The sequence below is a fragment of the Taeniopygia guttata genome, chromosome 14 (genome assembly GCF_048771995.1).
Source record: "Taeniopygia guttata chromosome 14, bTaeGut7.mat, whole genome shotgun sequence".
NCBI classification, from domain to species: domain Eukaryota; kingdom Metazoa; phylum Chordata; class Aves; order Passeriformes; family Estrildidae; genus Taeniopygia; species Taeniopygia guttata.
The window spans coordinates 7,496,073-7,517,428 of record NC_133039.1 but is presented as its reverse complement, the minus strand read 5'-3'; the positions used below and the strand labels follow the sequence as shown (position 1 = coordinate 7,517,428).

Sequence of the window (21,356 nt, the reverse complement as noted above, 5' to 3'; positions counted from 1 at the left end):
GGGGGCCGGGGGATGCTGCGGGGATGCTGCGGGGCCGGGGATGCTGCGGGGATGCTGCGGGGCCGGGGATGCTGCGGGGCCGGGGATGCTGCGGGGATGCTGCGGGGCCGGGGGATGCTGCGGGGATGCTGCGGGGCCGGGGGATGCTGCGGGCCGGGGGATGCACATCCTGCAGGGACGCTGTGGGCGATGCTGCTGTGGGGCTGCTTCTGGAGAGGGCTCTGGGGGGACGCTGCTGCAGAGGGGGATGTGGGGGTGCGGTACAAAGGGATGTGGGGGGATGCTGCTGCAGTGAGGGATGTGTACAGAGGGATGTGGGATGTGTACAAAGGGATGTGGGGGACACTGCTGCAGTGGGATGTGTACAAAGGGATGTGGGGGACACTGCTGCACAGGGATGTGTATGAAGGGATGTGGGATGTGTATGAAGGGATGTGGGGGACACTGCTGCAATGAGGGGTGTGTACAGAGGGCTGTAGGATGTGTATGAAGGGATGTGGGGGGACATTGCTGCACAGGGATGTGTACAAAGGGATGTGGGATGTGTACAAAGGGCTGTGGGGCACGCTGCTGCACAGGGATGGGGGAGCCTTCCCCCAGGCCAGCCCCTTTCCCTCGCCTCTCCCTGCAGCAGCCTCACACCGGGCGGGGAGGTGCCCCTCGTGCCCCTCGTGCCCCTCATGCCCCCCGAGCCCCGCAGCCTCTCCCGTGGCAGAGGGCACGGGCTCCTGGCTGCTGCCCGAGCCCCTCCCGCGGGCACTTACTGTCACATTTCATCCCCTGGTGAATGAGCCCGTACAGCAAGGACCCGCAGTGGTCACAGAAGGTGGGGCTGGAGTACGTGTGGATTTTAAATTTGTGTTTGCTCCGGGGATCCTGGGAGGAAAACAAAGGACAAAGAGTGTGAACTCGCAGCAAATGTTGGCACGGCAGCCCTGCTCTTCCATTCCGAGTGCCAGCTGGCTCCGGAGGTGCTGCTAATGGACTTCAGTCAACTGCCACCGACTCGTGGGGACCTCTTCCAGCAGCCACCGGGATCCAGATTTATTCCTCTTCATCTGTGTTGCCATAACAATGAAAAAGCAATGCACTGGCTTGGCTGAGGATTTGCTGGTTTTCAATAACTCAGTTTTAGCATGGAAAACACCAGGTGAAATTGGGAGGCACAGAAGGGCTGGACAGTGCCCAGCTTCCACGCAGAGCAGGAAAAACCACCCATGATTCCATCTATATTAAGCCTGCCCAGGAACATCTCTTGTGCTCTGGTGCCAGCCCTCCCCTCACACTCCCAGGCACTCAAGCTGCTCAGGGGATACTTTTTTTAAAGCTTTCTTAAAAGCAAGGGCAGATTTTTGCCCAGCAGCAGAGGGTGCAGGCCCAGCAGAGCCCAGTTCATCCCTTCATCCCTTGTGCAGGCACTGGGCAGCGTCCTGGCCTCCAGCAAGGGTCAACAGGAGCTAGAGCCAAACAAATCCAAATCGTGGAATCACAGAATGGGTTGGGAGGGACCTTAAATCCCACCCAGTGCCACCTCTGCCATGGCAGGGACACCTTCCACCGTCCCAGGCTGCTCCCAGCCCTGTCCAACCTGGCCTTGGGCACTGCCAGGGATCCAGGGGCAGCCCCAGCTGCTCTGGGCACCTGTGCCACAGAAAACTTCCAGAAGAAACAGCTTCTCACAGTGAGACTGGAACCAAGCACTGAGGCAGGGCGAGGGTTTGGCCTTTCTGGTGTGTTGTGTGCAGGGGAGGACAGTCCTGGAGCCCAGGAGAGCCCGGGGCAGGGGGGTGGCAGAGGGAGCTGCTGGGGCACCAGCAAAGGCTCCAGCAGGAGCAGCTTGCTTTCATCTCACGTTAATTGTTTAAGGGTTAGGGATGAGCATCAGCTCCTGGCTCTGTCATTTGAGCTGAGCAGCTTTTTAATGGCCTGGAAAGCTGCCCAGGCACCAGCAAAGACACCTTTTCAGGGCACTGCGAGCGGAGTAAATAAATAAAGAGTGGAATCAGAAGCGAGCTATAACATCACCCAATACATTCCATCCCCCTGAAATTAATTTCCCAGCACCGTTGCACTGGAGCTTGCAGCTGCATTCATCACCAACATTCTGCCTTAGTGCTCAGCAGGGACACGGGGCAGGGGGACATGGGGCAGGGGACACGGGGCAGGGGGACATGGGGCAGGGGACACGGGGCAGGGGGACATGGGGCAGGGGGACATGGGGACATGGGGCAGGGGGACATGGGGACACGGGGGACACGGAGCCATGGGGCAGGGGGACACGGGGGCAGCAGCCACGTGCCAGCATGTGACACCCAAGGCATCGCCCCCGAGCTGCCACGCTCCTCCCCAGCAGCGCAGGCTGAGTGAGAGCGTCAGTCATTCATAAAAAACACAAGCTTTGTGTGAAAGGAGACAATTCCCACTCCGTGCGAGGGATGCTGAGCTCCCACTGGAGTTTGAGGAGCTGGAAAAGCAAATGGCAAAGCGGGCTGGGCTCCAGAGCAGCAGAGCCCAGAGCAGGGGCTCACCCCCGGCTCCCAGCCCTGCTCCCACACCCACACCCACACCCACACCCACACCCACGGGGCAGAGCCGGGGCTGCAGCTGATGGAGCAGCCAGGCCTGGAGAGGAGGAAGGGCTGCTGGTCTGGCTGAGAGGGGCTCGGGTCACCTTGACCAGCGCCTCAGAAAGTGCCAGAAGCAATTCTGGGGATCATTTCTGAGCAAGGCTGTACAAAGAGACTATTTTTGTACCACGGAGACAGGACTGACGAGCACACTGCGTATGCAGATGCTGAGACTTAAAACAAGAATGGTTAAAAAGAAGTTTGCCAAGAAAAGAAAAGGCTCTTCTCCTCCCCCACCAGCGCTGAGCCAGCCTGGAGAATGGGGCAGGGACAGCCTTCTTTGGAGCAGAGCTGGAAAACACCATGAGCAGAGCCAGTGCATGGCCCTTCCCTTCCCTTCCCTTCCCTTCCCTTCCCTTCCCTTCCCTTCCCTTCCCTTCCCTTCCCTTCCCTTCCCTTCCCTTCCCTTCCCTTCCCTTCCCTTCCCTTCCCTTCCCTTCCCTTCCCTTCCCTTCCCTTCCCTTCCCTTCCCTTCCCTTCCCTTCCCTTCCCTTCCCTTCCCTTCCCTTCCCTTCCCTTCCCTTCCCTTCCCTTCCCTTCCCTTCCCTTCCCTTCCCTTCCCTTCCCTTCCCTTCCCTTCCCTTCCCTTCCCTTCCCTTCCCTTCCCTTCCCTTCCCTTCCCTTCCCTGAGCCAGCACCCCCTGCAACATCCCATCCCTAATTGCATCTGAATTTTCTCCTGTTTCCTTGTCTAAATAAGAAAAAATTCCTCCCTGGCAGGGAGGGCAGCCCTGGCACAGGTGCCCAGAGCAGCTGAGCTGCCCCTGGATCCCTGCAGTGCCCAAGGCCAGGCTGGACAGGGCTTGGGGCAGTGGAAGGTGGCCCTGCCACCAGTCTCCTGGAGCACTGGAGCTCCAAATCCCCAAATGTGAGGCAGAGCCTCGGGAAGGGGCAGCTGGACCCACATGGACAGCCGAGGGTGTCTGAAACCTCTGCACTCACACTTTCTGCATTGACAGAACACAGAGCTTTGCCTTCAAGATTAGGGGCTGCTGCTTTCCCTGTCTCATTGCAAAGAAAGCTTTAAATTATCTCTGCTGAAGAAGAATTAGCACAGTTCATGTGAAGAGACCATTTTAAAGTGAATTTCATAGTGATTTAAACAGCATAATAGCAAATACAGCACAGCCAGAGCTTAGTGCCTGCACTCAACAAACTCTGTCAGGGACATAAACCCAAAACCTCGCGTTTGATCCCCACATTTCCCGTGTGGAAAATCCCCTTGGTGTGCAGGGAACAACAGGGACAGGTCCTGTTTGGGGCTCCTGCGGGCCTTGGTGGCCTTTCGAGTCCCTGCCAGGCAGAACCAGCCCATGGTTCCACCGTTCTGGAGCATCCTTCCTGCCACCCCCGAGCCTGCCAGGCCGCAGAGGCAGCGTGGCACTGCTGCAGGGCTGCTCCTGTGCTGGGTGACTGCAGGGCTGCCTCTGTGCTGGGTGACTGCGGGGCTGCCCCTGTGCTGGGTGACTGCAGGGCTGCTCCTCTGCAGCTCCTGAGCTCCCAGGGCATGGGGAGGCCCTGCAGGATGTGGGCAGCAGCAGCACAGGAGGCAGTTCCTGGGGAAGGAGCAGCAGCAGAGCAGGCAGTTCCCAGGGAAGGAGCAGCAGCACAGGAGGCAGTTCCCAGGGAAGCAGCAGCAGCACCACACTGGGGCTGCTCCCGTGTCAAACCCAGCCTGCCCCGGCAGCTCCCTGCCAGTAAACGATTCCCCTGAGAGGATCTCAGCCTCTGCCAGCCAGCTGCACAGGGATGTGGATACCAGTCCTTCTCCTCTGGCTCTGCTGCCAGCACCAGGAGAACACTCTCTCGTTCCCTGCACACGGCTGTGCCACCCGGCTGGGCAGTGTTGGGAATGCAGCTGAGCCCGGCGGGGAGAAATGCTGATGTCTGACTCCAGTGCAGAAGGCTGAACGATTTCTGTATTATAACTGTGCTATAATACATTAATATACTATTTAAAGGAGATACTAAAACTGCAAACCTACTTTTCTAACTACCATATCTAACTCACAACTCGTGCCCCTCTCTGAGTCCAGCCCCAGGTGGGTTGGATTGGCCACCAGGCCCAAACAATCCTCAACCAAGCACTCACCCCAGGGAAACAATTCTCCAAGCACATTCCACATAGGAAAAACAAGGAGCAGAAATAGGAATTGCTTTCTCCTTCTTTCCTCTGTGCTCCTCTATGAAAAAATCCTAAGAGAGATTGTGCCTGGCCCAGGCACAGGCTGCACCAGCCACCTCACCCCTGCCAGGGAGGGACAGACCAGCCCAGCCCAGCCCCAGGCCTGGCCCTGCAGAGCCACGGGACGGGCACGGACCCAGCCACGCACCCAGCTGGGGCACAGAGCCCTGCCAGCCCCGGGACAGGAGGGAAGAGCTGCCCCAGGGCAGGGCTGAGGCCGGGGCAGGCTGGCAGGAGGCAGGGCTGGGCAGAAGGAGCCGGGAGGGAGCGAGGCAGAGACATCTTCATCCCACGGGAGCTGCCAGGGCAGCGAGCAGGTGCCCTCACGCCAGGGGCAGATGGCACAGCGGGGAGCTGGAGAAGTTAATTAGCAGGAGAACAGAAAGCAGCAAGTGGCAGCAAGGTCGGGAGGATTGGCCAAAGCACTGGCCAGGATGGGAGCTGTGAGCAGGGGCTGGGAAATGTGAGCAGGGACCGGGGCCCTGTGCTCAGGGTCATAGGGGGCCTGGGGGCACAGCACGGAGCCCTTTCCATGGAGAAACCCCTCCTGGAATCCTTCCTCAAGTCCTCTCCCCAAGCCACAAACAGGGACAATTTACACACAAAATTGAAATGTAGCTACACTGGCCCGTTACCTTCCCAGAGCAACGCTGATCTTTATTAACACATCCTGATTAGATGACCTTTAACAGCATCATGCAAAGAAGGTCATTTTAATGATTATTTTGCCTACAATTTAAATAATTATGCATTCTTCTAATAGCTCCAGCTATAATTAGGTTTGTCAACTGGAATACATTACATGGGCTGACTCTGGGTCCTGGAGGGCTCACTGTGGGTCAGACAGGCCCTGGCTGTGGGTCAGTCACACACAGGGAGGGGCCTTTGGGCTGCCAGCCCCTCCTCACCAGCTCTCCCCTCAGGAGAGACCCCAGGAGCACAGGACATCAGTGAGGAACCAAAGTCCTGCCCTGCCTGCAGACCTGTGCAGCACAAACGCAGCCCCACGTCTGCAGCACCAGTGGCTCCAGCCACAGCTTCATTCCCTGCTGCAAGAAGCAATTAATCTTTCATTTCTCCCTGCTTGGAGACACTATCATGTGTAATTAGTCCTGTCTCCCAGATGGAAGCTCCTGCTCGGCAGCCTTGCCAAGGTTAAACACACAGCCACACTCCCACTCTCCTCAAGGAGGTTCAAACACAGCAGATCAAACAGAAACAGCCCAAAGTGGGAGCACTCAGCAGGGACAGAGACTCTGACATTTCCCTGGTCTCCAGGGATCCTGCTCTGCTCCCCAGGCATGCAGCACCAGCTGCCCCCTGCTTCTCCCTGCACACACCAACCTGCCTCCCCTGCAGCCCTGCACACACCAACCTGCATCCCCTGCAGCCCTGCACACACCAACCTGCAGCCCCCCACACACCAACCTGCATCCCCTGCAGCCCTGCACACACCAACCTGCATCCCCTGCATCCCTGCACACACCAACCTGCATCCCCTGCATCCTGCACACACCAACCTGCATCCCCTGCAGCCCTGCACACACCAACCTGCATCCCCTGCAGCCCTGCACACACCAACCTGCAGCCCCCCACACACCAACCTGCATCCCCTGCAGCCCTGCACACACCAACCTGCATCCCCTGCATCCCTGCACACACCAACCTGCATCCCCTGCATCCTGCACACACCAACCTGCCTCCCCTGCATCCTGCACACACCAACCTGCATCCCCTGCAGCCCTGCACACACCAACCTGCATCCCCTGCAGCCCTGCACACACCAACCTGCATCCCCTGCAGCACCCCCTGAGCCTGCACAGTTCCAGCTCAGCAATTAGAATTACCCAGCTGTTAAAGTGCAAACACCCAGGTGCACCATAAACAGGTACAAAATGGTTTTCTCCTCAATTCCCCAGCACTGTGAAGACACAGAAATCAAGGAGCCAAGTTAGAAGATGTTTTTCTTTCAACACATCTTTTATCCTTGCCTCCAGGTCTAGGCCATAGGGGAGGGCAGCTCTGGGCTCCCAGCTCAGGCTGCAGCACCCCTGCCCTGCCCTGCTCCCTTCCCTCTGCAGCTCAGCAGAACCACGGGCCCACTGCAGGGAGGAACCCACCGTGAGCTTTGACACCTGCAATAAAATCACAGAATAACGAGGTTGGAGAGACCTCTAAGATCATCAAGTCCACCCTATGCCCTAACGCCTCAACTAGACTATAGCACCGAGTGCCATGTAAATAAAATAAACTCCTTCTTTTTCCTCCCATGAAAATAAACCAAACTCCTTTTGGTGGGGCTCACTGGAGATTCATGTTCATGGAAGAACAGAAACCAGCCCTGTAAGCAGCACAGCCTGATGCCACATCGTGCCACAGTGCCACATCCTGTCACAGAGCCACATCTGCCATGGTGCCACACTGAGCCGCAGTGCCACATCTGTCTCGGTGCCACATCTGTCACAGTGCCACATCTGCCATGGTGCCACACTGAGCCACAGTGCCACACCGTGTCACGGTGCCACATCTGTCACAGCAAAGGGCTGAAGGGCACTGCCAGCTCTCCATGGAGTGTGGCACACACGGGGACACCTGCCACGTCCCCACACCGCACAGAGGGACACACAGGGACACCTGCACTGCCCGGGTGGGCAGCTCGACCCTCCAGGAGGGGTCACCCCAGCACCATTCCCTCTCCCCTCAGCATTCCCAGCTCTCCTTGCCCCGTTGGGACTGAAACCGCTGGAGAGAAGGCCGGGAGGGGAAGGTGAGCATCGCCTCCCACTCCTGCAGCCCCATCCCAAGTGACCTGCTCGGGGCCAGGGCCCAGGACACAGGCTGGGCACACAGGCACAGAGCCCTGCCCGGGCACACAGGCACAGAGCCCTGCCCGGGCACACAGGCACAGAGCCCTGCCCTGGGCACACAGGCACAGGGCCCTGCCTGGGCACACAGGCACAGAGCCCTGCCCCAGGCACACAGGCACAGAGCCCTGCCCGGGCACACAGGCACAGAGCCCTGCCCTGGGCACACAGGCACAGAGCCCTGCCCGGGCACACAGCCTGGGGTGCCCCGAGAGGAGCAGGGATGCTCCCGGTGTCCCAGCCCAGCCTCAGCCCCGCTCCAGGCAGGCAGCAGCTCCTGCCCACGCCTCCACCGGCGGTCCCTGCTTGTCCCTGGCACAGGAAGCCCTCAGGAGCTTCTGTCCCGTGGGTGCCAGCAGTGCCACCCTGCCAGCCCGGCGGAGGAAGGGCCGTGGGTGCTGAGCTGCTCCTGTGGAGGCTGCGCAGAGAGTGGCTCGGGAGGGGGAGCAGCCACCAGAACAAACCTCCCAAGGGCTGTGCCCCCGAGAGCCTCATCCCCCAGAGCCCCTCTGGGCACAGGCACAGCCCATTTCGGGAGCCAAGGCGTGTTACCCCCCCCTCCCGCAGCTGCTGCACCGCCTGCTCCCACCACTGCTATTTTTAAGGGTGAGAGCTGTGGTGCTCTGTCGTTTCCCCACTTTGAGCTCCTCTCCCCCAGCAGTTCCCTGAATTAGCCAGTCTCCACGGGAAAGCACAGAACCTGCCAGACAGACCCAAGTGCTGCTGGCAGAGCCGGGCTCCCAGCTCCGCTGCCCCAGGCCAGGGCATCCACTGGGAGGGAAATCCTGGGGGAAACAGGGCTGGGACTCGGCTAGCAACTGCTGGGATGCTCTTCTGGGACAGCAGGACATGGGGGCACGGCGGCACGCTCAGCCCCAAAGGGAAATCTCTGCCTCCCCACGTGTTCCCTCCGCTCTGCTGAGCACAAGTTACTGCTGCTTTGAGGGTTTTAAGTATCCCAGAAACCCGGGATAGAGTCCCCACAGCCACAGAACCCCAATCCCTGAAGGGAAGTAAAAGCCTTGTGGATGTGGCAGGTGGGGATGTGGGGTATGGTTGGACTTGGTGGTTCCTGGAGGCTTTTCCAACCTGCACCATGCCATGAACTGTGAAAGAAGCACCCAGGAGTGCCCCAGCCAGGGGGGCTGCAGGAGCAGCTTGCCCAGGAGCTGTGGAGCCCCGCAGCCCCCCCCAGCCGTACTCACATCCGAGGCAGGGCCCTTGTCCGCGCCGGGGCAGGAGAAGGTGACGAATTCATGGCACCGCTTGTGCACCACGAAGCAGCAAACTGCAGAGAGAGCACAGGGACAGGGTCAGGGCACACACTGGCACCGAGAGATACCAAACAAACACAGCCCTGGGGGGTCTGAGCCGTCCCAGGAGGCTTTTTAAGCAAACCCCTGGCAGATTTTTAAACCTTATGGAATCTCCCGAGCCAGAGCAGGCATTTTGGAAAAACTCAGCAGAACAAAGTGTTGAGCGGACGTCAGAGGAGGGCTGGGAACAATTCTGTTCCTCTGAGCTCATTGTCACTCGTGGCACACGCTCTGAGGTCACTGCTGGGAATAAAAAGGGAGAATCTGGCGTTCGCGGGTATCTGAGCTGAAAAGTGCATGTGGCCAAAAATGGAAGATTGTACCCAAGGGAACAGGTGGGCAATTTTCCTCCCACAGCTCTGCTTTTCTCCAGCATCTCCCCAGCCCCCGTTTGCCAGACCAGAAGACACGCACGTCTCCCTCCCCTACACACGTCAGTGCCAGCCTTGCCCTTCTGGGAGCGGCTCAGGGAATCGATCCTGGCACGCCACTGCCCAGGCTTCCAAGCAGAGGTATCCAGAGCTAAACCCCCGTCCCCCAAACCCCCAGCCCCAAACCCCTATCCCCCAAACCCCTATCCCCCAAACCCCTATCCCCCAAACCCCCAGCCCCTTTCAGCACATGCCCAGCTGAAGTTGCCAGCCCTGTTTCTGCAGTTTGTGCAGCCAAAGCTCTGTATTTCAAGGCTGATTTTTTTTCCCTCAAATGCCAAATAAGCACCTCTCCTCTGGTGTCAGACCCTAAAGAATCGTTTGCCACTGTAGGTACCTTCCACTGATGGCCCAGCCCCTCCTGCAAGGGTCTCAGCCCCTGTGGCCCTGCAGCTGGGGGTGGCAGCACTGCTGGGGCTCCCCAGGCTGGGAACGGAGCTGCTGTGCCACCTCTGCCACCTCCTGCCTGTCAGGGCTGGCCTGGGCCCCTGCACTCTGCACCCACGCCCCAGGGATGCCCAGCTCTGAGCACCCGTGCCATGCCCAGCTCTGAGCTCCAGTGCCATGTCCAGCTCTGAGCTCCAGTGCCATGTCCAGCTCTGAGCATCTGTGCCATGCCCAGCTCTGAACACCCGTGCCACGCCCAGCTCCGAGCACCCGTGTCATGTGCCATGCCCAGCTCTGAGCACCCGTGCCATGTGCCATGCCCAGCTCTGAGCACCAGTGCCATGCCCAGCTCTGAGCATCCGTGCCATGCCCATCTCTGAGCACCCGTGCCATGCCCAGGTCCGAGCACCCGTTCCATGCCCAGCCCCACCCAGGGAGGCCCCGAGGGAGCCCAGGCAGGAACGGAGCAAAGGGAACAAGCCCTGGTCCTGAGGGCAGCCCGGGCACCCCTCTGCTCTGCCCCAGGGCTCTCCCTGCCAGCACACCCTTCTCCCAGGAGCTGCCACTGACTGAGCGCCTCTGCACCATGAGGAGCAGGACTGAGCTTTGAGCACAGGAACCAAACTGAGCTGTGCAGGAACGGAGCAGGTTCCAGCAGCAGCAACGTGGGATTTTTCCTAAGGAACGAGGAAAAGCCAAGTGGCATCAGCCATGAACCTCACAATCCCCTCTTTGTGCCCTGCCACATCCAGCTGTAAATTCATTTTCCTTCTCACATTTCCCATTGTGAACAAAAACAAACGCAGAAGGTTTTAGAGGCAGAACAGCTGCCAACAGCTCTCTCCTCGCAGGACCTCTCACTTGCTTTTCTGAGTCAAACAAACAAACATTTTCTTGAAAGCATTGCTCACCATTTCTGTCATTTGTATATGGAGACAGAAGCATCTGGGAAGCAGGAAGGAAGGAATCAGAACTCCATGAGCAGGGATTTCTCCTGAAGCGTGTGCACAGCTCAGGGAGCTCCGTGCCACCCCGAGCACGGGCGCTGCTGCCTGAGGCCGGGCAGTGATGGCAGCTCCCCACTGGAGCTGGGATCCTCACAGCTCAGCAGGGAACACGAAGGGACACCAGGCTGAACTGCCATGGGGTGCTCTGGGTGGGAAGGGACCTTAAAGGCCACCCCTGGCAGTGCCAGGCCAGGCTGGACAGGGCCTGGAGCAGCTGGGACAGTGGAAGGTGTCCCTGCCATGGCAGGACTGGCACTGGGTGGGATGCAAGGTCCCTTCCCACCCAAAGCATTCCAGGATTCTGTGATTCTAGTCTGTGCAAGGGTGATCCAGGGGAGCTGGGCAGGCAGAACACAGAACACCTCTGTGCCTGGGCAAGGCAAAGCAGAGCTCTCTGCCCCAGCAGCACCCAGCGCCTCCAGGGGAGCTCCAGGATCCACTGCAACATCCCCAGTGCTCAGCTGAGTGCTCCGGGCACACACAGGGAAAACAGGGCCAGCAGAATGGATCAGGAGCAGGATCTCATGCCAGCAACCCTGCCCCAGATCCTGAACGTGACCTGCCCCATGGAAGTGAGGAGTGCAGAGATCTGTGCACCGCCGTGCCCTCCTGCTGTCATCACACCTCAGCAGTTCCAGCCCAGGTCTTTGTCAGTTTAGAAACCCCAGCACGAGCAGCAGCTTTCCCAGGCTGCTAATTAGACAGCTAATTTGTAAATCTTATTATTTGGGTAATAAAGTTATCAAATCCCACTGGTTGGCTACAAACATCCCAAGCCATTTGTACACAAGAATGAAAGATGAACCTTTCCTGTTCCTTACTGCATAATGCAGGAGGGTTTCCTGGCCCTGAACTCTCCCTCAGGGCCAGCTGCAGAGCAGGGCCTGGGGAGATCTGTCCTGGGAGAAGGGAAGGACACAAACCCTGTGGTTTTTTATCTGCAAGAGGCAGAGCCCTGAGCCCAGCAACCCTCCACAGCCTTAGGAGATCTGCTGGAATGCACATTTTTCACAGCAGCCCCAGCACAGTGTCTCAGATCTGAAAAGATCTGCACCAAAACATCAGGGCAAGATCACACACCTCTGTTCCCTGGGATCCTGACACTGTCCTGGGAGGAAAGATCTCCTGGAAGGTTGGGTTTGCGAGCTAAGAAACCACAACAGCAGCAGGGCATTCTCAAACCCTGGGAAAAGTCTTATTGTGGGGATTGAAAAGAGAGAAAATGCTAGAAAATGCTAACACTGTATTGCTTAAAAAAAAAAAAAATATATATGTATATACAAACACACAGAGAAAGGCGTCTTGGCTTAAAGCACTGCTCAAAAGCCCTCCAGAAACACCATGGAGCAGCTTCCCTGCTGATTCCAGAAGCTGCCAATGGGGAAAACCACATCCAAAGGTGCTGCAGGCATGTGAGGGCTGCAGGACACACGTCTGGCTGCACTCCAGGGGCTGTCCCTGGGGAGGGAGCAGCAGAGCAGCCCCAGCTGCAGCTGCACGAGGCCCGGGGTGTCCCTGGCATGCAGCGGGCCGGGCTGCAGAGCTGCAGCTGTGAGCAGCAGCGTGGGGCCAGGGTGGTTGGCTGCTGCATGGCTTGGAGCTGTGCTGCAATTCTGCAGCATTCCCAGCCCAGCCCAGCCCCGCTCTGCAGGATATTCCTGCCTCTCCTGGCTGCAGCGTGGGAGCAGCCTCAGGAGCTCCCTGCCATCCCTCACCTCACACATCGGCTGCTTTGCCCAGAGGTGCCCAAAGATTTACTCCTGGAATACAAAATCCCTCCTGAGCCGGGGTTTCTGCCTGGGAAAAGCCCCTGGAGCTCCGAGCTCCTCATCCAGGCAGCCCTGGGAGCCCCAGGCCAGGCTGGAGGCAGAGCTGCCCTGCCCAGAGCCCAGCCCGTGCCAAGCAGCCCCTGCAGGGACAGGCAGCCCATGAGCAGCCCTGCCATCCACTGCAGCTCCACTCACTCCTCTGATTTCACTGCCTGAACTCCTTGTCCCAGTGTTCCCAAGAAGGCAATAATCAATTTCCCCCAGTCCTTTGCCGAATGAATAATTCAGGGATGTCACCTCTGCTGCCTCCTGGGCCAGCCCTTCCCAGAACACACATTCCCACCCAGGGAAGCCTTTGTTCCTCTCATCAGGCCAGGAGAGGTCTGGAAGCACGGGGAACAGTCCTGGATGCAGCATGTCAAGTGGGGGAGACAGATGGAGAGTTAACAGAGACAGAAGAAGGTTCAAGCAAGATTCATCTAAAAATCAAAGCCAGGGAGGAGTTCAAGCATCCCCAGGGAGATGATGGAGCTGAGCTTTGGCAGATGGCTCCAATATCAGGGAAGCTCAAAGATTATTTCAAGCATATCTCAGTGTGTGGCTGCTCCCTTCCAACCTGTGGATATTCTCATTTGGATAACGTCTCCGCTTCCCAACGAACAACAGCTTTAGGAAACAGCTTGGAATTCAGATTAGCAAAACTGAAGGAAATAACACCAAAAAAAAAAAAAAAAAAAGAAGAAGAAAAAAAAGACTTTTTAAGGGAGCTTTGTGCTGCTCCACTACACTGGGCAAACCCCTGGGGTCAGAAGCACCAGCCTGGCCCCGGTGAGGGACCAAAATGTGCCCCAGCCAGAGCTGCCCACGACTTTCCATCCCATGCTAAAAAAATCACACTCACGACATCAAACAGAGGCAGTGAAGCATGGTAATCACAAAATAAGGGGAAAGAAGGGCTCCAGGAGGGGAAGTCCTGAATTTCTGACAGCGCTTTACAGCTTTTAATCACTTAAAGCACACAGTGAGGGAAGCTGAGCTAAAATTTGTGCTCTTTTTTAATCCCCAGCTTTGGTTAAAAGCTTTCTGGGGTTCTTACAGCACAGCAATCCTCAGCTCCTCAGAGCTCAGCTGTTCTCCCCCTGCCAGCTCCAGGGAGGCGGTGAAAGCAGCTGTGCTCCCTGGGGATTTCTGGGCAGCACCAGGAACAGCTCCGGGGACTGGGGTGGGATGGGGCAGGGCCGGGCTCATGGCCTGGGCGCTCCCAGGCTGCAGGACAAAGGCAGGGACACCAGGGATGCCACCATCAACGCCAGGCTGCCTCAGAGCTGGGTACGAGTGGCACCTGCAGCTTTTGGGTAAGGCCTGGTCAGCAGAACCCCTGTGGATCCAGTGCTCCCAGTGCCCCCAGTGCTCCCAGTGCCCCACACTGGGTCAGCAGAACCCCTGTGGCTCCAGTGCTCCCAGTGCCCCATACTGGGTCAGCAGAACCCCTGTGGATCCAGTGCTCCCAGTGCCCCCAGTGCTCCCAGTGCCCCACACTGGATCAGCAGAACCCCTGTGGCTCCAGTGCTCCCAGTGCCCCCAGTGCCCCACACTGGGTCAGCAGAACCCCTGTGGGTCCAGTGCTCCCGCTGCCCCATACTGGATCAGCAGAACCCCTGTGGCTCCAGTGCTCCCAGTGCCCCCAGTGCCCCACACTGGGTCAGCAGAACTCCTGTGAATCCAGTGCCCCCAGTGTTCCCAGTGCCCCCAGTACCCCACACCAGGTCAGCAGAACTCCTGTGGATCCAGTGCTCCCAGGGCCCCACACACACCAGGTCAGCAGAACTCCTGTGGATCCAGTGCCCCCAGTGTTCCCAGTGCCCCCAGTGCCAAACACTGGGTCAGAAGAACTCCTGTGAACCCAGTGCCCCCAGTGCCCCACACCAGGCCAGCAGAACTCCAGTGTTCCCAGTGCCCCCAGTGTTCCCAGTGTTCCCAGTGCCCCCAGTGTTCCCAGTGCCTCACACCAGCCCCACAGCTGGGGATGGGGGCAGGGAGGCTGCTCTGCCTGTGCTTCTCCAAGGGAACACCTTTAACATCCCTCTTTTTTCACGGAAAGGGGCCGAGTGTTTCGGGCCCAGCCGCGTGCTTTTGGAAGGACCTCATGAACAAATCACCCCAAGCCGGCCGCAGTTTTCCATGGAATTCCCTAAGGAACCCACGGCATCCTCTGGCAGGCGGGATGAGGAGCCCTGGATGATGAACCCTGGGGATGATGAGCCCTGTGGATGATGAATGCTGGAGATGATGAGCCCTGGATGATGAACCCTGTAGATGATGAGGAGCCCTGGATGATGAACCCTGTAGATGATGAGGAGCCCTGGGGATGATGAGCCCTGGGGATGATGATGAGATCTGTGGATGATGAGATCTGTGGATGATGAGCCCTGTGGATGATGAGCCCTGTGGATGATGAACCCTGTGGATGATGAACCCTGGGGATGATGAGCCCTGGATGATGAGCCCTGGATGATGAACCCTGTGGATGATGAACCCTGGGGATGATGAGCCCTGGGGATGATGATGAGATCTGTGGATGATGAACCCTGTGGATGATGAGCCCTGGATGATGAACCCTGGGGATGATGAGCCCTGGATGATGAGCCCTGGATGATGAACCCTGTAGATGATGAGCCCTGTGACCCGGCGTGGAGAGGAGGTTGGCACAGTGAGAGGGACACACTGGGCTGGAGGGGACAGCCCCAGAGCTGGGGCCACCATGGCCAAGGCAAGCAGGGACACTGGTGATTTGGGGGTCACAGGAGCTGGAGGAGGAAGAGCCAGGTGCTGGCCAGGGTCAGGCAGAGGAGAAGCTTCATGGCCAGACTCGGTTTGTACCTCAGACAAACGGGGACAGGCGTCAAGGACACCCTGCAGCCCCTCTGAGCCCAGAGCCCGTGCAGGGGGCTGGGCTGGTCCCTGGGGACGTTCCTGAGGACATCCCTGGTGCCTGCAGCCAGCTCCCCTCACCAACACCCACAGCAGCCTGGGGAGCAGCCCCAGCCCCACCACGACACCCTCAGCTCCTGCACCAGCCAGAGATGAAAAAGAGGAGCTCTGTGATTAATCAAAGCCCCGAGGGAGCAGATGAAACGGCCGTGGCAATTAGTTCTGGGTTTCTCAGGAAGGCGCTGGAAGCCAGTGGAAAGCTGCTGCAGTCCCTGAGGACAAGCACCGAGTCCTCCTAAAACCCTGCACAAGTTACACAACTGTGGCGATGTGTTAAATTACAGATGGTCTCAATTAAAAGTGCAGAGATGGAAAGGAGGCTCGGAAAAAAAAAACCACCACCAACTCCACATGAGAAGAAAGAGAAGATCATTAAAAACTTGGCAGCCTACTTTGACTCTGGTGACCTGGTAATTTAATATTGTAATTGAAACTCCGGGTCAGACTCTTGGGAGGAGGGAGAAATATGGGCAGGTAACCCCGCAGGATCCATGGTGCCCAGAGCAGGGGTCGGGCATGGGGAGAGGGCAGTGCCAGCACAGAGAACCCCCCAGCAGCCCAGCTTGGCTCCTGCAGCTCCCAGCAGATGCCTGCTCGCCTGCTTTGAAGCCATTCCTTTTTGTCACAGCGTATTAATCCTGTTCAAGGCAGATAAAAACCCAGTCCCCAAAGTGCTAATAATGTAACTCAGTTAAAGCTGGATTTTGCAGCTTATCTCCAAGACAGAGAGGGGAACTTCACTCCCATTTTCTTCCTTGCATCCCCCGCCCCATCCCCCTTAATTTTGAGTGTTCTGAGTACTGTCTTATTTCCAAAAGCACTGCCCAGGAGCACTGCCTGCACCCCCAAACTGCCCAGGGGGTGCAGGGCCAGCAGGGGGGTGAGGAGTCCTTCAGCCCTCACAGGGTCCCAGTTCCAGCTGTGCCCACAGCTGGTGCCCACCCCGCTGTCCCAGCGCTGGTGTCACTGGTGCCAGAGTGAACAACCACAGAGGTGGTACAGCCTGGGGACAGGGACACTCTGCAAGGGGAGGGCGTTAGGGAGCCCTCCCAAAAGGTTCCTCTGCCTGGGCCCTCACCTTCCCTGCAGGGTGTGAGCAGGGAGCCAAGAGCTGGGGTCCAACACCAGCCCCCCACATGGGACCAGTTTCAGCTCTTGGAACAAAACCCCATCGGGAGCAGACCCTGGACTCAGAGTTACTGCACAGCAAGGCCTGGGAGGCATTTACACACTGCTAAAGAGCACGGGCTGTAATCCTGCTCCCCTCTGCATTTCTAAAAAAACCACGACACCCCATGGTCCCTTTGCTTTCCAGGAAGTGCAGAAAACAAAAATAATCATGAATACAACAGAAACACATTTCTTTGTGTCCGATATGAAGAGTAATTACTTCCCTGCTGCTGCCTCAGGCTTATTTTCAGCTGGCAGCATCTTAGGAGGGTTTGCTCTCCATGCCCCAAGCAATGTTTGAAGGGTTTCTTGAACACCCAGGAACGTGAACAGCTCAATCTAACCACAAGTGAAAGTCTCAATTAGCCAGGGCCCTGCTAAGGTGAGGCTGCCTTCAGAGGATTTTATTTTTATTTGGTGTTGCAGTTGTGCTGCTGTGCACAGCCCTGGCTTTCCACCACCAATGACCATGTCCCTCTGCGGCCACAGCAGCAGCACAGCACTTCCCTGGGCACCGGCACAGGAACCCAGGACCTGACTGGGACCAGATGGTTTGAAAGATCCCTCCCAGTCCAAACGTGCCCCAGCAGCACTTCGGGCACAGGCACAAGCAGCTCCTGCCATCGCACAGCTCCTGTGCACACCACCCAGCAAACGGGCCCTCAGGCCATCTCCAGATGCTTTTCTGTCCATCTCTGGCCTCTCCCTGCTTTTGTGTCCATCTCTGGCCTCTCTCTGCTTTTCTGTCCATCTCTGCTTTTCTGTCCATCTCTGGCCTCTCTCTGCTTTTCCATCCATCTCTGGCCTCTCTCTGCTGCTGCTGGACTTGTTTCTGCCACCCCTCCCTGCTGCTGCTCGGCACAGCCTCAGCACCACTGCTCTGACATGGGGCAGGGGTCCCTTGGCTCAGGATTCTCCCAGACCCCTGTGAGAGCAGCATGTCCCCAGAGCTCTGCAGCTGAGGGGGGTTCTGACAGGCTACGGGGGCTGGAGATGCACCCCAGCACCCCAGCACTCCCAGCTCTGCTCAGCACCCCCAGCTCTGCTCAGCACCCCCTGCACCCCCAGCTCTGCCCAGCACCCCCAGCTCTGCCCAGCACCCCCAGCTCTGCTCAGCACCCCCAGCTCTGCCCAGCACCCCCAGCTCTGCCCAGCACCCCCAGCTCTGCCCAGCACCCCCAGCTCTGCTCAGCACCCCCAGCTCTGCCCAGCACCCCCAGCTCTGCTCAGCACCCCCAGCACCCCCAGCTCTGCCCAGCACCCCCAGCTCTGCCCAGCACCCCCAGCTCTGCCCAGCACCCCCAGCTCTGCTCAGCAGCCCCAGCAGCGTTATCACAGCAGCTCCATCTGCTCGGGCACTGCTGACTCAGTCCCCACGCTCCACCCCGGCCCCCCACGCTCTGCACCCTCCCACAGCACCCAGCCTGGGGTGCTGAGCACCCAGCAGCGCCCCGTGGGCCTCACACCCAGCCAGGAGCTGCTCCCTGGGCACCGAGGCTGTTTTAGCCCAGAGGGGAAACAAAGTCAAGCATTATTTGGTTTTGCTGTCTGTGCTTTAAAGAGCTCCCTGCTCCCACAGCGGGAGGATCAAACACCCCAGGCTGCTGCAGGAGGGGAGGGATGTTCTCCAGCACCAGCTCTCACCAAAGGGCCTCCCCAAAAAGCCACCAGCAGCTGTCAGCCCCCAGCACAGCGTGCCCACAGAAACACCCCTCAGGCAGCACCAGGAGCCAGGCGGGGCCCGGGGCAAAGGGATGGAACACTGGAGAGCCCCCTGCCTCCAGCAGCCCCTCTGTGGGGCACTGGGCTGGGCAGTGGGTCAGGGAAGCAGCAAACACAACAGCAGAGCCATGGCCAGGGGCTGCAGCGGCAGTCCAGGCCTGGCACACGTATCCAGAGGATGTCTGTCTGTCTGTCTGTCTGTCTGGAGCCAGGGTTTGTCCCAAGCACACACCAGGTCTGTGGCTGAGAAAGGCACAGAGCTTGGCTGCCCCAGCCTGACCAGAGACCCCTGACCCCACGGAGAGCAGGGGCACAGACCCTGCTGGGGAATCGTTCCAGGGATGCTCCTTAGGAATGTGCTATTCCTATTTTCCAAATCCTGTTCCCAACAGCAGCCAGGTCAGTCACAGATTTGTCCTGGTGATGCACCTGGCAGGGTCCAGCCCCTGAATACCATCCCAGGATCCAGCCCCTGAGCACATCCCTGGATCCAGCCCCTGAATACCATCCCAGGATCCAGCCCCTGAGCACACCCCTGGATCCAGCCCCTGAATACCATCCCTGGATCCAGCCCCTGAGCACACCCCTGGATCCAGCCCCTGAGCAGGAATCCAGCCCCTGAGCAGGGATCCAGCCCCTGAGCAGGGATCCAGCCCCAGGATCCCCCTTCCCAGGCAGCCTCCAACCAGCTCCTCATCTCTCAGGCGAAATCCTCCCAGAAGCACCACAGTGGAAAATATTCCACACACTCATCTAATTTTCCATAGAAATGGGAAATGAGAACACCCCACACTTGCTGAAGTCGCAGCCTCTCCTCGCTGCTCCTTCCTCTCCCCACTGCTCCTTCCTCTCCCTCCTCCTGCAGCGCTCCCGTCCCAGTTTGTGTGTGAAGGAACTCCCACGGGATTTGTCCTGGGACAGCCGATCCCTCAGAAAGCCTCGGAGCGCTGCCTCCCACCACGCGCCGAGGCGAAGGCTGCTGAGGAGAGCAGGCAAAAACACATCACAGAAATTCTCAATGATTTGGAGAACTTCCAGTCGGGGGAAAAAACCATTTGTCAAGCACGGGCCTTTTCACACCAGAACAAACAGCAGCGCTGGGCATCGAGGGCAGCCTGGGCAGGGCCAAAACCTGAGGAGGCGATGGATGGAGGGAGGATGGATGGAGGGATGGAGGGAGGGATGGAGGGATGGATGGAGGGAGGGATGGAGGGAGGGATGGAGGGAGGGATGGAGGGAGGGATGGAGGGAGGGATGGAGAGATGGAAGGAAGGAGGGAGGGAGGGATGGAGGGATGGATGGAGGGATGGAAGGAAGGATGGATGGAGAGATGGATGGATGGAGGGATGGAAGGAAGGATGGATGCAGGGATGGATGGATGGAGGGGGGGGATGGAAGGAGGGATGGAGGGAGGGATGGAGGGATGGATGGAGGGAGGGATGGATGGATGGATGAAGGGATGGATGGATGGAGGGAGGGATGCCTGCAGGGACCCTGGAGACAGCCAGGCTGAGCTCAGAGCAGCAGGAGCTCTCACAGGCACACATCAGCACCCAGCAGCCTCCCAGACAAGCCTCACCCCCCCAGAACACTGCTCTGCACAGTTCTGGCATAAATCAGGCATGGGCAGAGCTGGGCACAGAGCCGGGCACAGAGCCGGGCACAGAGCTGCAATCCCCCCAGTTTTGTTCCAGCAACAACCCAGCCCCTCCCTGTGGTCAGAACTCCCCAAAACACAGCCCCAGCATGGGAGAGCACTCCAGTGATGACTGGGGCATCCAAAACCTGCCTTCCAGCTGCCTCCAGCCCTGCTCAGCCCTGCACTCGGGGGAGGGAAGGAGGAAGGGAGCTGCCAAGATAAGAACGCTGCCACTTTCCGTGCAGGAAACAGCGGCTGCAGCGCTGCAGCAGGGCAGCCCCAGCGCAGCACGCTGAGGGGCACAAAGCCTTGGGGCACCCCGAGGATGCTCAGTCCCCTCTCCTGGTGAGGGTTTGGCTCTCCCGGGCTTGGCTGGTGCCATCCTGCCCGTGAGGCAGACCCTGGCCAGGCCACGGGGCTGGCACGGGGCTCGCCCTGACCGCCAGCCCAGCCTGGCTGCCCCTCGGGGCTTTGGCACCTGGCTGGGCATGGAAAGGGAGGGAAGGAGGGAGGGAAGGAGGAGGATGCTTGCTGCTCTCCTGGGCCCCAGCCAGGAGGGGAACTTCCAGGAGAGGTTTGCCAGCAGCAGCACCGACCCTCCCAGCTCCAGCCCCGCAGCAAGGGCAGGGCATTGCAGGGCTCTGCTTGGCTCTGCTGCCTGGCAAACGGGCCCTGAGCCCCTACCAGGCTGCAGGCTGCTGCTGCACAGCAACATCTCTGCCTTGAAGACATTCAAAGGGCTGCAGCTGGCACGCTGCTCATGTACTTGGCACCGTGTTTGATGCTCCACGGATAAGATATTAAAATAACATTTCCAACACGCAGATTTACTGTGTCTGCTCCCCCCTCGCTCCAGCCAGAGCTGTTTAGAGCAGGGTTTTACTGATGCTGCCAGACAGGCAGCACAGAGCTGGAGGGGTCACCTTGCTGCGGGAGGAGTGGGCAGCCCTGTCCCAGGGACCTGCCTGTCCCTGTCCCCGGGACCTGCCTGTCCCTGTCCCCAGCTGTCCCCAGGGAAGCTCTGGGATGCAGCAGCGCGTGGGACGAGCTCAGGAACCTGCCCAAGGTGATGGCCACGGAGAGCTGGGACACAGGAGCACCAGCCCTCGGCCAAGGTCAGCAGGGAAGGTGGAATCAGACACTACCTGCAGGATCACATTAAGGGAGGAGTTTTAAAACATTGCTGGGGAGGAGGAAGTTAAACCTGCTCCAGGTTTTACCTTATTTTAAAAGAAATTACTGATTGGG

At 58.7% G+C, this 21,356-nt stretch overlaps 1 protein-coding gene across 7 annotated transcripts in view; it reads right to left on the bottom strand.

The window, feature by feature from the left end:
• Positions 1–21,356, bottom strand: part of PRKCB (protein kinase C beta) — an 86,489-nt gene that overhangs the window by 40,660 nt on the left and 24,473 nt on the right. For 6 of the 7 annotated variants that reach the window (XR_012058225.1, XR_012058227.1, XR_012058228.1 and 3 more), the window contains exons 3-4: positions 8,882–8,964; positions 765–876 (exon numbers count right to left, since the gene is read on the bottom strand). Coding sequence is in view for 3 of the 7 variants with exons in the window: in XM_030285003.4 (XP_030140863.2) it covers positions 765–876; positions 8,882–8,964 (195 nt within the window). In the remaining 4 variants the exon portion in view is untranslated. The remainder of the gene's footprint in view (positions 1–764; positions 877–8,881; positions 8,965–21,356) is intronic. The other variant, XM_072935505.1, reaches the window with a different exon arrangement.